Source organism: Heterodontus francisci, chromosome 7 (genome assembly GCF_036365525.1).
Source record: "Heterodontus francisci isolate sHetFra1 chromosome 7, sHetFra1.hap1, whole genome shotgun sequence".
In the NCBI taxonomy this organism is placed as follows: domain Eukaryota; kingdom Metazoa; phylum Chordata; class Chondrichthyes; order Heterodontiformes; family Heterodontidae; genus Heterodontus; species Heterodontus francisci.
This window is the reverse complement of record NC_090377.1, coordinates 38,224,189-38,241,003: the sequence shown is the minus strand read 5'-3', so window position 1 is coordinate 38,241,003 and position 16,815 is coordinate 38,224,189. Positions and strand designations below refer to the sequence as shown.

General features: G+C 41.9%; 1 protein-coding gene across 4 annotated transcripts in view; it reads right to left on the bottom strand.

Annotated features, from left to right (window-relative positions):
- LOC137371926 (low-density lipoprotein receptor-related protein 1-like) overlaps positions 1-16,815 on the bottom strand; it is a 1,827,029-nt gene that overhangs the window by 331,647 nt on the left and 1,478,567 nt on the right. For all 4 annotated transcript variants that reach the window (XM_068035008.1, XM_068035009.1, XM_068035010.1 and 1 more), the window contains exon 54: positions 4,136-4,276. In XM_068035008.1, the coding sequence (XP_067891109.1) occupies positions 4,136-4,276 (141 nt within the window). The remainder of the gene's footprint in view (positions 1-4,135; positions 4,277-16,815) is intronic.

The window sequence follows — 16,815 nt, the reverse complement described above, 5'->3', positions numbered from 1 at the left end:
AGTCAGCCTGACATCAGTAGTGGGGAAAATTCTAGAGTCCATTATCAAAGATTTTATAGCAGAGCACTTAGAGAACAGTGATAGAATCGGGCAAAGTCAGTATGGATTTACGAAAGGGAAATCATGCTGGACAGATCTACTAGAATTCTTCGAGGATGTAACTAGTAGAGTTGATGAGGGGGAGCCAGTGGATGTGGTTTATTTGGACTTTCAGGAGGCTTTCAACAAAGTCCCACATAAGAGATTAGCGTGTAAGATTAAAGCGCACGGGATTGGTGGTAGTGTGTTGCGATGGATAGAAAATTGGTTGGCAGACAGGAAACAAAGAGTCGGGATAAATGGGTCTTTTTCCGAATGGCAGGCAGTGACTAATGGGGTACCGCTGGGATCAGTGCTAGGACCCCAGCTATTCACAATATGCATTAATGATTTAGATGAGGGAACTAAATGTAATATCTCCAAATTTGCAGATGACACAAAATTGGGTGAAAGGGTGAGTTCTGAGGAGGATGCAGAGAGGCTTCAGGGTGATTTGAACAAATTGAGTGAGTGGGCAAATGCATGGCAGTATCATGTGGATAAATATGAGGTTATCCACTTTGGTAGCAAAAACAGGAAGGCAGATTATTATCTGAATGGCTATAAACTGAGAGAGGGGAATATGCAACGAGACCTGGGTGTTCTCGTACACCAGTCACTGAAGCTAAGCATGCAGGTCCAACAGGCAGTAAAAAAGGCAAATGTTATGTTGGCCTTCATAACGAGAGGATTCGAGTACAGGAGCAGGGATGTCTTGCTGCAATTATACAGGGCCTTGGTGAGGCCACATCTAGAATACTGTGTGCAGTTTTGGTCTCATCTGAGGAAGGATGTTCTTGCTATGGAGTGAGTGCAGCAAAGGTTTACCAGACTGATTCCTGGGATGGCGAGATTGACATATGAGGAGAGAGTGAGTCGGTTAGGATTATATTCGCTGGAGTTCAGAAGAGTGAGGGGGGAATCTCATAGAAACCTATAAAAGTCTAACAGGACTTGACAGGGTAGATACAGGAAGGATGTTCCCGATGATGGGGAAGTCCAGAACCAGGGGTCATAGTCTAAGGATAAGAGGTAAACCTTTCAGGACTGAGAGGAGGAGAAATTTCTTCACCCAGAGAGTGGTGAGCCTGTGGAATTCGCTACCACAGAAAGCAGTTGAGGCCAAAACATTGTATGTTTTCAAGAAGGAATTAGATATAGCTCTTGGGTCTAAAGGGATCAAAGGGTATGTGGCAAAAGCAGGAACAGGTTACTGAGTTGGATTATCAGCCATGATCATAATGAATGGTGGAGCAGGCTCGAAGGGCTGAATGACCTATTCCTGCTCCTATTTTCTATGTTTCTATGTTAAATACAGACAGTCTTTCTCGTAGCTCCTCTTTATCAGTTTCTAGATCATGCAGCATTTGACTGAGTGTGGCATTAATGAGCCCTAGCAAAATTGAAGTTGTTGGGAATCAGGGGGGAAACTGTTCACTGGTTGGAGTTACACCTTGCAGAAAGGAAGATGGTTGTAGTTGTTGGAGGCCAATTATCTCAGTCCCAGGACACGGCTGCAGGAGTTCATCGGGGTAGTGTCCTCGGCCCAACTATTTTCAGCTGTTTCATCAATGACCTGCCCTCCATCATCAGGTCACAAGTTGGGATGTTTGTACATGATTGCACAGTGTTCAGTACCATTCACAACTCCTCAGATACCGAAGCAGTCTGTGCCCACATCAAGACCTGGACAACATTCAGGCTTGGGCTGATAAGTGGCAAGTAAACATTCACACCACATGATTGACAGACAATGACCATCTCAAACAAGAGAAAATCTAAACATTTCCCCTTGACATTCAACGGCATTCTCAATGCTGAATCCGCTGCCATCAACATCCTGGGATTACCATTGACCAGAAACTTAACTGGATCAGCTATATAAATACTGTGCCTGCAACAGCAGATCAGAGGCAGGGAATTCTGTAGCTAGTAACTTACTTCCTGACTCCCCCCAAAGCTGGTCCACCATCTACAAGGCAGGAGTGTGATGGAATACTCTTCATTTGCCTGGATGAGTGCAGCTTCAACAACACTCAAGAAGCTTGGCATCATCCAAGATAAAGCAGCACGCTTGATTGGCACCTCATCCATCTCCTTAAACATCCACTCCCTCCACCATTGGTGCACAGTGTGTACCATTTCCAAGATGCACTGCAGCAACTCACCAAGCCTCCTTCAACAGTTTTCAAACCTGCGACTTCTACCACCTACATGAACAAAGGCAACAGGCACATGGAAACACCACCACCTGCAAGTTCCCCTTCAAGTCACACACTATCCTGACTTACATAGAAACATAGAAAATAGGGGCAGGAGTAGGCCAGTCTGCCCTTCGAGCCTGCACCGCCATTCAATACGATCATGGCTGATCATCCAAACTCAGTCCCCTATTCCTGCTTTCTCCATGTATCCCTTGATCCCTTTAGCCCTAAGAACTATATCTAACTCTTTCTTGAATATATTTAATGATTTGGCCTCAACTGCTTTCTGTGGTAGAGAATTCCACAGGTTCACCACTCTCTGGGTGAAGAAAAACCTCCTCATCTCAGTCCTAAATGGCTTACCCCTTATCCTTAGACTGTGACCCGTGGTCCTGGACTCCCCCGCCATCGGGAACATCCTCCTGCAACTAGTCTGTCCAGTCCTGTTAGAATTTTGTAGGTTTCTATGAGATCCCCTTTCATTCTTCTAAACTCTAGCGAATACAAGCCTAATCGACCCAATCTCTCTTCATACATCAGTCCTGCCATCCCAGGAATCAGTCTGGTGAACCTTCGCTGTACTCCCTCCGTAGCAAGAACATCCTTCCTCAGATAAGGCGACCAAAACTTCACACAATACTCCAGATGTGGTCTCAGCAAGGCCTTGTATAATTGCAGCAAGACATTCTTGCTTCTGTACTCGAATCTTCTCGCTATGAAGGCCAACATACCACTTGCCTTCTTCACTGTCTGCTGCACCTGCATGCTTACTTTCAACGACTGGTGGACAAGGACACCCAGGTCTCGCTGCACCTCCCCTTTTCCCAATCTATCGCCATTCAGATAATAATCTGCCTTTCTGTTTTTGCCACCAAAGTGGATCACCTCACATGTATCCACATTATACTGCATCTACCATGTATTTGCCCACTCACTCAACCTGTCCAACCAGACTTGGAAATATATCGCCGTTCCTTCACTGCTGCTGGGCCAAAATCCTGGAACTCCCTTCCTAACAGCACTGTAGTTGTACCTATACCACATATACTGTAGTGGTTCAAGAATGCAGCTCACCACCTTCTCAACAGCAATAAATGCCGACCTTGCCAAGAATGAAAAAAAAATGCTGTGCTACACTGGTACCTTGCCAATATGCTTGGCATTGAAATCCATGTACGGGTAAGAGCTTGCTGTACTTACCCATTAGTTACCCACTAAACACACTGGTACATTCAGGTGTAAGCAAATTTTTAATGGTGTGGTAAATTTTAATTTCTGTCAAATAACCTCTCTGGCACTGAAAAATAAGTTTTACAAGTGTGGAGTCTTATTCCTTCAGAATGCAATTATTCTTGGAGAGTTTTTTATTTTTAACTTTTCCTTTCTGTATCTTTTACGTCGCTCTCTTAATCCCATCTTTCTTTCCCTCTCTTTGTTTTGCTTTCAGTACATGATTTTATAACATTCTAATTTACACTTCCTAATTTAGACTTTGTGTAGATCAGTGAAGATTCTTCATTCTGATTGGTTGAAGAGACACGATGATGATTGCCCTGCTAACACACACCACAGTTGCTGCTCAAAAGCCTGGAAAAAGTCTGTGGACAGCTGTAAGCATATTGAACAGTGAGTGCCGTTCCTTCACCACTGACCACAAAATCCAGGACTATATATATTTATGCAGGTGATGCCATTTTGGATTCCACACCACATTCATATTTTTAACAAGTATTTGCACCTATATGCTGATTATCTTTTGCAATGTGATATCTATCTGATAGGAATCTTCAGTCGCACATCACCTAGTAGTCATTAACCAGTAACAATAAAGCAAAGAACTCAAAAGACTCTACCTGTTCCTTTGCACTTGGGATTTTTAGGTGCTTCATCTGAATAGTCAAGACAGTCCAAGTCCCCATCACATTCCCAATCTGCATGCGTAAGACATCTTCCATTCGCGCAACGGAACTCATGTGGGCCACAAGTTTTGTATACTGAAAATCCACAAAATAAGAATCTTTATCCAGCATGGCAATAAAATGAATATTTTCTTTTGGTCTTTAATTGTAATACATGTCATTTAATAAATCTTAAATATTAGGGCAGGATTTCTCCCTCTCCCTCTCCCACTTTTCCAGTGCAACTGGGTTGGGCAGGGATCAGAAGAGTGAGTTGGGACATGTTATACTCCATCACTGTCCATGTTCATGTCCTGATTTCGGCCTTGCAGGGACCCCAGCAAGGTACAATATAGGCCCAACCATATTTGTATTTCAGGTTTCCTGGTCCCTTGCGTTAGCATGGTGATGAAAGAAGGGATGTTTAATTTTAAGAACAGAAATTGCAGTGAATCAATTGCAGATGACAGAGGCCAAACAAGGGTGGGCCTACTTGCACAAGGCTGCTGGTACTGCTACACTGCAGAAAAACTCTGCTCCCATATCAGTCAGCTTCCCTGGTGGAGGCCTGGGAGCCTGACGAGCCTGAAGCTGGAACATCGTACAGGCTCATCAACACAGCTTTGTGGCAGGTGGAAGTCTTTCCATGATGGAGATGCCCACTAAACAGCAGAAAATCCCTGCTATGATATCAAAACTTTACATTTGTTTACATTATTCAGATATCATACCAGTGAAGTTGAGTTAAGACATTTCATTCTATTAAGTGTTGCTGTTGCAAAGACTTGGAACACAGTGATGCCAGGAACACAAAAAAAGATTCCTACAGGTCAAAGACTTTTTGCCGGGCATCAAAAATTAAGTTTGGTCATCAGTACTTCTTCTAAAAAATCAAATACTATGATAACTAACTGTGTTGGATAAAATTACACATCTGAGGCTTACAAAGAGGATTAGAGTGTAAAGAATTAATGGCTAATTAGATTAAATACAGGGGCATTATGGTAAATGGGAAAAGCTATCTGGGAGTGGAGGTCATTGAGTTCTATAGGAATTGTTCCAACCCTCTTTTCATAAATTTTAAGCATGGTTTTCTGTGATATATAAAATTGATTTGTGGCACAAAGCTATATGGTCAAGTGATGAAGATAAAGGAGATTGTTATTATTAAAAATAAAACTGGATGAATTAAGTTGGGATATAGATCAATGCATATTGGACATAAAGAAAAGAAAAATCAGTTATGATTTGATGATTCATCAATTAGTGAAATTATCCAGTCAGTGTACAGTTGTTATGAACAAGGCTAATCAAATACGATGATACATCCTTAGGGCATTTGACTGCAAGTCAAAATATGTCATTTTAACCTTACATAGATGGGCCTTGTTTGGAAAACCGTATTCAGTTTTAAGCATCAGACCTTTGAATGAGCACAGGAGAACTCGAGGGTGGAGGATGATAAAGAATCTAAAATGTAGGGTTTTAAATTATGAAGAGAGACACATAGACATGTACTGACTATGTTCCTCTGAAGTGTTTTGGGATGTTTTACTATATTAAAGGTATGAGATAAAGGAGACGGTAGCAGAGTGGTTATGTTACTGGACTCATAATCCAGTGGCCCGGTCTAATGCTCCAGAGGCATGAGTTCAAATACCACCATGGCAGCTGGGGAATTTAAATTCAATTAATTAATAAATCTGGAATAAAATGCTAGTCTCATTAATAATGATCATGAAACTACTGGATTGTTCTTAAAACCCATCTGGTTCACTAATGTCCTTCAGGAAAAGAAATCTGCCATTTTACCGAGCCTGGCCGACACATGACTCCAGATCCACCGCAGTGTGGTTGATTCTTAACTGCCTCTGAAATGGCGTAGCAAGCCACTCAGCTGCATCAAACTGCTGCAGAATAAAACAGTGGGTGTACACCATATGGACTGCAACAGTTCAAGGCGGCAGCTCACCACTACCTTCTCAATTAGGGATGGGCAATAAATGCTGGCCCAGCCACCCGATGCTCACATCCCAAGAAAAAATGTAAAAATTGCAATTTGTTGTAGTTTGTTCTTATTACAGATAATAAACTTGAGAGGTGTATTTTGAAAATATTGAGAGCAATGGATAGTTTAAGTGCAGCTAAGAGGTGCAGGTTACTTAACTTGGATCGTGAGTAAAGAGTTATAGGACATTAATATAAGTTAACAATTTCAAACAAGAATTGATCTCAGAAAAACTCCTGCCCATTTACAGAGTAGATATGTAGTAATGATTCCCAGCTGAAGCAGTTCATACTGTGTTCACCAACATGTTTCAAAATGAACTGGGTGAGTATTTGGTTGGGAATGGAATTGAGACTATTTAGGTACAGATCTATGTGAATAATTTCTGTGAAGAACAATTAGAGTGAAAATATTAGCTGATCTAAGATGAATGCAGTAGTGTATAAGAATAAATATTTGAAAATGTCATTTGATTTACTTTGATGGGAAAACATTACAGAGCTGACGCCTGGATGATTAAATGCGTGGAATCCACAAGGGAGAACACTTTATATGATTTGCACAAGGAACTGAGACCACTGGAATTGACCAGATGACTCCAATGGTCTCTTATGGTCATATATATTATGTTCCTATGAACAGGCTTGATGGACGATTTCTTTTTTCTGGACTTGATTATGTTTTTGTGAGCATTACAGCTTCAATTGTAATTGGTGACATGATTGAGTGATCTGGCTGAGCAGAGGCACTGAGAGCTGGCTAGCTCTTGAACAGTGGTGACAATAGTAACCTCTCTCATCCTTTTATACCCCAGGAAGTGTGCCCTGCCCAAACAGTGCTAAAGATTAACTATTAACTTTTCCTTATTTCTAATTAAAAACTGAGGGTATAAATGATGAATTACTTTTTCCTAATGATTTAATAAATTATCAAATTACATTCAGTCTACAGCACAGAAAAAGGCTATTTGGCCCAACTGGTGCATGCCAGCATTTATGCTCCACGCGAGTCTCCTCCCACCCCTCTTCATCCAGCTCAATCAGCATATCCTTCTATTCTTTTCTCCCTCATGTGATTCTTAAGCTTCCCCTTAAATGCATCTATATGATTTGCCTCAACTGCTTCTTCTGATCGTGTGTTTCACTTTCTACCCATTCTTTAAGTAAAGAAGTTTCTCCTGAATTTTCTATTGGATTTAATAGTTACTATTTTATATTTATGATCTCTAGTTTTGGAGCTCCCACAAGTGGAAACATTTTCTCTACGTCTACCCGAGCAAAAGTTTTCATAATCTTAAAGACCTCTATCAGGTCACATCTCAGCCTTCTCCTTTCTGGAGAAAATATCCTCTCCATGTTGGTATCATTCTTATGAACCTTTCTTTGTACCTTCTCTGATACTTCTAGGTCCTTTTTATTATATGTTGAACAGAACTGTGCCCAGTAATCTAAGTGTAGTCTAACAAGTTTCAATACAAATTTAATATATCTTAACGGCTCTTGAATTTCATCTGTCTGGAAATGAGCTATAGGGTTGGGTTTGCTTTTTTAATGGCCTTCCTAACCTGAATCCTCACTTTTTATGATCTATATATCTGTAGCCCTAGATCTAGATCTTTTTGCTCCTCTAGCCTCTTATTATCCAAGGAATATGTGACCTCCCTATTCTTCCTACCAAAATGCACCACCTCACACTTATCTACATTGAAGTTCATTGGCCAATTACCTGCCCATTCTACAAGGTTATCAATGTCTTCCTATATTTTGTCGCATTCTTCCTTTGTATGAATTATACTTCCCAATTTGGTGTTATCGCAAATTCTTCAATTGTACTTCTGATTCCCGAGTCCAAATCATTGCTGCAAATTGTGAACAATAGTAGCCATAGCAACGATCCCTGTGGAACACCACGTCCCTTTGCGCCAGTCTGAGTAACTACCCTTAACTCCTACTCTTTGCTTTCTATTTTGTAGCCAGCTTGCTGTCCATTTTGCTACTTGTCCCCTGACTCCAAATGCTCTGACCCTAGTCATGAGTTTACTATGTGGCACCTCATCAAAGTCCTTTTGAAAATCCAAATATATTACATTGGCTGTATTAGCCTGTGCACACTTTGTTAATCCTTCAAGGAATTTAATATGGTTGGTCAAGCATATAATCCACGCTGACTATTCTTGTTACATTTTCAGTTTCCAGATGTTTTTCAATTTCAATATCAGTTTGTGCCAGAGAGAGGAATAGATTCCATCATCAGAAATTCCAAAGATTTTGACAGATTAAATATACTTGAACTTAAGATCATAAGAAATAGGAGCAGGAGTCGGCTATTTGGCCCCTTGAGCCTGCTCCACCATTCAATAAGTTTTGATTGTGGCCTTAACTCCATTTTCCTGTCTGCCCCCAATAACCCTTGACTCCCTTATAGATCAAAAATCTGTTTAACTCAGCCTTGAATATATTCAATGACCCACCCTCCACTGTTCTCTGGGAAAGAGAATTCCAAAGATTAATGAGTCTCTGAGAAATTCCTCCTCATTTCCGTCTTAAAAAGGAGACTCTTATTTTGAAAATGTGCCCCTGAGTTCTTGATACCCTCCACAAGGGGAAACATCATCTCAACATCTACCTTGTCAAGTCTCCTCAGAATCTTATATGTTTCAATAAGATCACCTCTCATTCTTCTAAACTCCAATGAGTATAGTCCCAACCTGCTCAACCTTTCCTCATAAGACAACCCCTTCAACCCAGGAATCAGCCTAGTGAACCTTCCCTGAACTGCTTCCAATTCAAGTATATTCCTCCTGAAGTAAGAAGACCAAAACTGTACACAGTACTCTAGGTGCAGACTTGCCAATACCATATACAGTTGTAGCAGGACTTCCCCACATTAATGCTCCATCCCCCTTGCAATAAATGCCAACATTCCATTTGCATTCCTGATTACTTGTCGTACCTGCATGTTAACTTTTTGTGATTCGTGTACAAGGACACCCAGATACCTCTGTATTGCAGCATTCTGCAGTCTCTCTCCACTTAAATAATATTCTGCTTTTCTATTCTTCCAGCCAAAGTGGACAACCTCACATTTTCCCACATCATACTCCATCTGCCAAATTTTTTGCCACTCACTTAACCTATCTATATCTCGTCACAGAGACTTGGTGTCCTCCTTACAACTTGCTTTCCTAACTATCTTTGTATTGTCAACAAATTTGGCTACCATACACTCGTTACCTTTATCCAAATCATTAATATAGATAGTAAATAGTTGAGGCCCCAGCACTGATCCCTGTGGCACTCCACTAGTTACAGTTTGCCAACCTGAAAATGTCCCATTTATCCCGACTTGCTGTTTCCTGTTAGTTAGCCAATTCTCTATCCATGCTAATATATTACCCCCAACACAGTGAGCTCTTATCATGTGTGATAACCTTTTATGTGGCAACTTATCAAATGAATTTTGGAAATCCAAATATACTACATCCACTGGTTCCACTTCATCTGCCCTGCTTGTTACATCCTCAAAAAACTCGAATAAATTTGCCAAACACAATTTCACATTCAGAAAACCACATTGACTCTGCCTGATTGCATTATGATATTCTCAATGTCCAACTACTACTTCTTTAATGGTCGTTTGGTAGTACAGAACTTGAGTATTGTTGAAAAAAGAGACATACTGTTGAAGCTTTTTGCTTTGCACTCATCAGGACATATGCAAGAATGCCAAATTTCAAAGGGAACAACAATTTATACTGCATGAAAAAAGGGTCCTGATTGGTTGGCAAGTTGACTCTGATTGGTCGAGGCATTGCATGGAGAATGCACCAGGAAAATATTGTTCCCCGTGACTTTGCTTAATTATTTTGTTTATTAATCCTTAATAATGGATTCCAGCATTTTCCCAAAGACAGATGTTAAGCTAACTGGTTTCCTGTAATAGCTTCCTGGTAATTTCACCACCACCACCCCACCCTCTTTCTTGAATAGAAGTATTACATTTGCAGTTTTCCAATCCACTGGAACCTTTTCAGAATCTAGGGAATTTTAGAAGATTACAACCAATGCATCCACTATCTTTGCAGCCACTTCTTTTAAGATCCTAGGATGTAGGCCATCAGGTCCAGGGGACTTGTCAACCTTTAATCCCATTAGTTTTCCTGGTGCTTTTTCTCTAGTGATCGTGATTGTTTTAAGTTGCTCCCTCCATTTTGCCTCTTGATTTTTTTTCAGTTTAGTTTAGAGATACAGCACTGAAACAGGCCCTTCGGCCCACCGAGTCTGTGCCGACCATCAACCACCCATTTTTACTAATCCTACATTCAAGCGCATGGGTAAGGCTTCCACTGCTATGTCCAGACTGGCCAAGAGAGTGTGGGAAAATGGCGCACTGACACGGAACACAAAAGTCCGAGTGTATCAGGCCTGTGTCCTCAGTACCTTGCTCTACGGCAGCGAGGCCTGGACAATGTATGCCAGCCAAGAGCGACGTCTCAATTCATTCCATCTTCGCTGCCTTCGGAGAATACTTGGCATCAGGTGGCAGGACTATATCTCCAACACAGAAGTCCTTGAAGCGGCCAACACCCCCAGCTTATACACACTACTGAGTCAGCGGCGCTTGAGATGGCTTGGCCATGTGAGCCGCATGGAAGATGGCAGGATCCCCAAAGACACATTGTACAGCGAGCTCGCCACTGGTATCAGACCCACCGGCCGTCCATGTCTTCGCTATAAAGACGTCTGCAAACGCGACATGAAATCGTGTGACATTGATCACAAGTCGTGGGAGTCAGTTGCCAGCATTCGCCAGAGCTGGCGGGCAGCCATAAAGACAGGGCTAAATTGTGGCGAGTCGAAGAGACTTAGTAGTTGGCAGGAAAAAAGACAGAGGCGCAAGGGGAGAGCCAACTGTGCAACAGCCCCGACAAACAAATTTCTCTGCAGCACCTGTGGAAGAGCCTGTCATTCCAGAATTGGCCTTTATAGCCACTCCAGGCGCTGCTTCACAAACCACTGACCACCTCCAGGCGCGTATCCATTGTCTCTCGAGATAAGGAGGCCCAAAAGAACACTAATTCTATATTCCTACCAAATCCCCACATGTCCCTATATTTCCCTACCATCTACCTATACTAAGGGCAATTGCTAATGGCCAATTAACCTATCAACCTGCAAGTCTTTGGCATGTGGGAGGAAACCTGAGCACCAGGAGGAAACCCATGCAGACACAGGGAGAACTTGCAAACTCCACACAGGCAGTACCCAGAATTGAACCCGGGTCGCTGGAGCTGTGAGGCTGCGGTGCTAACCACTGCGCCACTGTGCCGCAGCGCTATTCTTGGGATGTTTTTTGTGTCTGTGAAGACAGATACTAAATACTTATTCAAAGTCTCTGCCATTTCCTTGTTTCCCATTATTAATTCCCCAGTCTCATCCTCTAAGGGACCAACACTTACTTTAGCTACTCTCTTCCTTTTTATATATTTGTAGAAGCTTTTACTGACTGTTTTTATATTTCTTACTAGTTGACTCTTATACTCTAATTTCTCACTTTTTATTTATTTTGTTTTGCTCTGCTGGTTTCTCAAATTTTCCCAATCTTCTGGCCTACCACTAATCTTTGCAGCATTGTACACCTTTTCTTTCAATTTGATACCATCCTTAACTTCCTTAGTTAGTCTCTGATGGTGAATCTTTCTCGTGGAGTCTTTTTTTTCCTCAATACTATATAGCTTTGTTGAGACTTATGAAGTATCTCCTTAGATGTCTGCCACTGCTTATCTACTGTCTTATCTTTTATTTTCCCAGTTCACTTCAGCCAACTCTGTCTTCATACCTTTGTAATTGCTTTTATTTAAGTTTAAGATCTTAGTTTCAGTCCCAAACTTTTCACTCTCAAATGTGAAATTCTATCATGTTATGATCACTCTTGCCTAGAGGATCCTTTACTGTGACGTCATTTATTAATCTTACCTGAATACACATTACCAGGTTGAAAATAGCCTGCTCCGGGTTGGTTCCAAACGTATTATTCTAAGAAACTGTCCCTAATAGACTCTATGAACTCATTCTCCAGACTACCTTTGCCAATTTGATTAGTCCAATCTACATAAATAATAAAGTTATTCACGATTATTGCAGTACCTTTCCTACAAGACACCATTATTTCTTAATTTATATTCTGTCCTACAGTTTAGCTACTGTTAGGGGGCCTATAAAGTACTCCCACCAGTGACTTATTTCTTTGCTATTTCTTATCTCTACCCAAACCGATGCTACATCTTGATCTTCCGAGCCAAGATCATTTCTCCCTACCGTACGGATCTCATCCTTTATTAACAAAGCTACTCACCTCCTTTTCCTTTCTTCTTATCCTTCTGAAATGCCGAATACTCTTGAATATTTAGTTCCCAGCCTTGGTCACCTTGCAACCACATGTCTGTAATGGCTATCATATACCCATTTATTTCTATTTGTGCTATCAATGTATCCATCCTGTTATGAATGCTGCGTGCATTCAGCGAAAGAGCCTTTAATTCTGTCTTCTTACCATTTTTCCCTACTCTGACCTTACTTGCTGGTGCACACTTATGTTTTTACACTCTGTTCCTTCCTGTCAAACTTTGGTTATCATCACCCATATTGCTACCCTGCAATATTGCCTTGTCCATTCTCGTTAACTTTCTAAATTTCCCCTCACCTGAACCCTCCCCCCAACTATTTAGTTTAAAGCCCTCTCTACAGCCCTAATTATATGTTTCGCCAGGACACTGGTCCCAGTACAGTTCAGGTGAAGGTTGTTCTAATAGTACAGCTCTCACTTTTCCCAGTACTGGTGTCAATGTCCCATGAATCAAAACCCATTTCTCCCACACCAATCTTTGAGCCATACATTCAACTTTCTGATCTTATTTACCCGATGACAATTTCTCTTAGCACAGGTAATAATGCAGAGATTATTACCTTTGTGGTTCTGCTTTCTAATTTAGCCCCTAGCTGCTCATAATCCCTCAGCAGAACCTTTCTTAGTCCTACCTATGTCGTTGGCACCCACATGGACCACGACAACTGGATCCTTCTCCTACCACTCCAAGTTCCTCTCCAGCCCTGAAGAGATGTCCTTAACCCTGGCACCAGGCAGGAAACACAGCCTTCGGGGCTCATGCTCTTGGCTGCAGAGAACAGTATCTATCCCCCTAACTATACTGTCCTCTAACTACTATTACATTCCTTTTTACTCCCCCCACTTGAATGGTCCCTGTGCACCATGGTGCTGTAGTCAGTTTTTCATCCTCCCTGCAGTCCCTGCCCTCATCCACACAGGCTGCATGAACCTCGAACCTGTTGAACAAGTTCAAGAGCTGAGACTCCTCCATTGCTACCTTCTGGATCCCCATACCTGTCTCACGAGTAGTCACACCCTCCTGGCCCTGAGAACAGACCAAGTCTGAAGTACCTAAGCCTAAGGGGTGTGACTGTCTGCTGGAACAAAGTGTCCAGGTAACTTGCCCCTTCCCTGATGCATTGCAGTATCCGAATCTCAGACTCCAGCTCATCAAATAGAGAACCGGCCATCCTAGACTGGGTATTGTATAGTGAGAGAGGAATAATTGACAATCTAGTGGTGCGAGACCCCTTGGGGACGAGCAACTATAACATGATAGAATTCTTCATCAAGATGGAGAGTGACGTAGTTGATTCTGAGACGAGGGTCCTGAATCTTAGTGAAGGGAACTATGAAGGTATGAGGCGCAAGTTGGCCATGATGGATTGGGGAACGTTACTTAAAGGGATGATGGTGGATAGGCAATGGCAAACATTTAAAGAGCGCGTGGATGAACTGCAACAATTGTTTATCCCTGTCTGCCGCAAAAGTAAAACAGGAAAGGGAGCCAAACCATGGCTTACAAGGGAAATTAGAGATAGCATTAGATCCAAGGAAGAGGCATATAAATTTGCCAGGAAAAACAACAGACCTGAGGATTGGGAGCAGTTTAGAATTCAGCAAAGGAGGACCAAGGGATTGATTAAGAAGGGGAAAATAGAGTACGAGAGCAAACTTGCGGGGAACATAAAAACTGACTGTAAAAGTTTCTATAGGTATGTGAAGAGAAAAAGATTGGTGAAGACAAATGTAGGTCCCTTACAGTCAGAAGCAGGGGAATTTATTATGGGGAATAAAGAAATGGCTGACCAACTAAATGCATACTTTGGTTCTGTCTTCATAAAGGAGGACACAAATATCATACCAGAAATGTTGGGGAACTTCAGTATGAGCAGAGAAATGGTGTTGGGGATTTTGATGGGATTGAAGGCCAATAAATCCCCAGGGCCTGATGGTATGCATCCCAGAGTACTTAAGGAAGTGGCCCTAGAAATAGTGGTATAATGGTGGTCATCTTCCAAGATTCTAGAGACTCTGGAACAGTTCCTACAGATTGCAGGGGAGCAAATGTAACCCCATTATTTAAAAAGGGAGGTAGAGAGAAAGCAGGGAATTGTAGACCAGTCAGCCTGACATCGGTAGTGGGGAAAATTCTAGAGTCCATTATCAAAGATTTTATAGCAGAGCACTTAGAGAACAGTGATAGAATCGGGCAAAGTCAGTATGGATTTACGAAAGGGAAATCATGCTGGACAGATCTACTAGAATTCTTCGAGGATGTAACTAGTAGAGTTGATGAGGGGGAGCCAGTGGATGTGGTTTATTTGGACTTTCAGAAGGCTTTCGACAAAGTCCCACATAACAGATTAGCATGTAAAATTAAAGCGCATGGGATTGGGGGTAATGTATTGTGATGGATAGAAAATTGGTTGGTGGACATGAAACAAAAAGTAGGGATAAATGGGTCTTTTTTTGAATGGCAGGCAGTGACCAGTGGGGTACCGCAGGAATCGGTGCTAGGACCCCAGCTATTCACAATGTACATTAATGATTTAGATGAGGGAACTAAATGTAATATCTCCAAATTTGCAGATGACACAAAACTGGGTGGGAGGGTGAGTTGTAAGGAGGATGCAGAGAGGCTTCAGGATGATTTGGACAAGTTGACTGAGTGGGCTAATGCATGGCAGATGCAGTATCATGTGGATAAATGTGAGGTATTCCAATTTGGTTGCAAAAACAGGAAGGCAGATTATTATCTGAACGGCTATAAACTGAGAGGGGAATATGCAGTGAGACCTGGGTGTTCTCGTACACCAGTCGCTGAAGGTTAAGATGCAGGTGCAACAGGCGGTAAAAAATGCAAATGGTATATTGGCCTTCATAGCAACAGGATTTGAGTTCAGAAGCAGGGATGTCTTGCTGCAATCATACAGGGCCTTGGTGAGGCCACACCTGGAATATTGTGTGCAGTTTTGGTCTCCTTATCTGAGGAAGGATGTTCTTGCTATAGAGACAGTGCAGCGAAGGTTTACCAGACTGATTCCTGGGATGGCGGAACTGACTTATGAGGAGAGATTGAGTCGGTTAGGATTACATTCACTGGAGTTCAGAAGAGTGAGGGCGGATCTCATAGAAACCTATAAAATTCTAACAGGACTTGACAGGGTAGATACAGGAAGGATGTTCCCGATGGTGGGGGAGTCCAGAACCAGGGGTCACAAAGCAAGGATATGGGGTAAACCTTTCAGGACTGAGATGAGGAGAAATTTCTTCACCCAGAGAGTGGTGAGCTTGTGGAATTCGCTACCATAGAAACCAGTTGAGGCCAAACATTGTATGTTTTCAAGAAGGAGTTAGATATGGCTCTTGGGTTTAATGGGATCAAAGGGTATGGGGCAAAAGCCGGAACAGGCTACTGAGTTGGATGATCAGCCATGATCATAATGAATGGCGGAGCAGGCTCGAAGGGCCAAATGACCTACTCCTGCTCCTATTTTCTATGATTCTATGTAAGTCTGAGCTGCAGACATTTACTGCAGAGGTGGTTGCAGTCGATCACATTGGTGTCCACCAGATCCTGCATGCTGCAGCTGCAACAAATCACATGAATGCTATCTCAGGGGATATTTACCTCCCCAATCTTGTTTGAAAAGTTCCCGAGGGTGAATACACAGAAGCGCAGCCTCGTCTCCAATATATGATTCAAGGGTATGTGTGTCTTTAAATTTCAAGGAAGCTGCAGGCTTAGATAATCTCAGAGGATAATGTTAAATTTGAAAGACTGCAAACTCATCAGTGAGAAAAACAACACAAAGCTATTAATTGTTAGACTTCTGTTTAATTCAACTATTTGACTTAACAAGACAATGAATGGATCTGCAGTATGCAAAAAAATGTTTTAATATTTACTGTTGCATTGTGCATTATTGCCTGCAGTACCTTTGATGTAAATGTCATACTGTAACATTTTAGATAATGGACCTGAATGATCATCTACCTTTGACCTTAGGTGACTTACCAGGATTTCCACTTCCAAGATAAAAAAAATCAGCGACATGACCTTGACACATTAACGATTATCAAACAGATTCTTAGAGCCTGGAAAGAGGGTGCATCTTCAATGCCCTTTATCTTTTCTCTAATAATGCACCATTCAATGTCATAACACTAAGGCCAGAATTTTATGCTCCCCTAAAATAGCAGACTGTTGGTGGAGGGGAGCATAAAATAGAGTGGG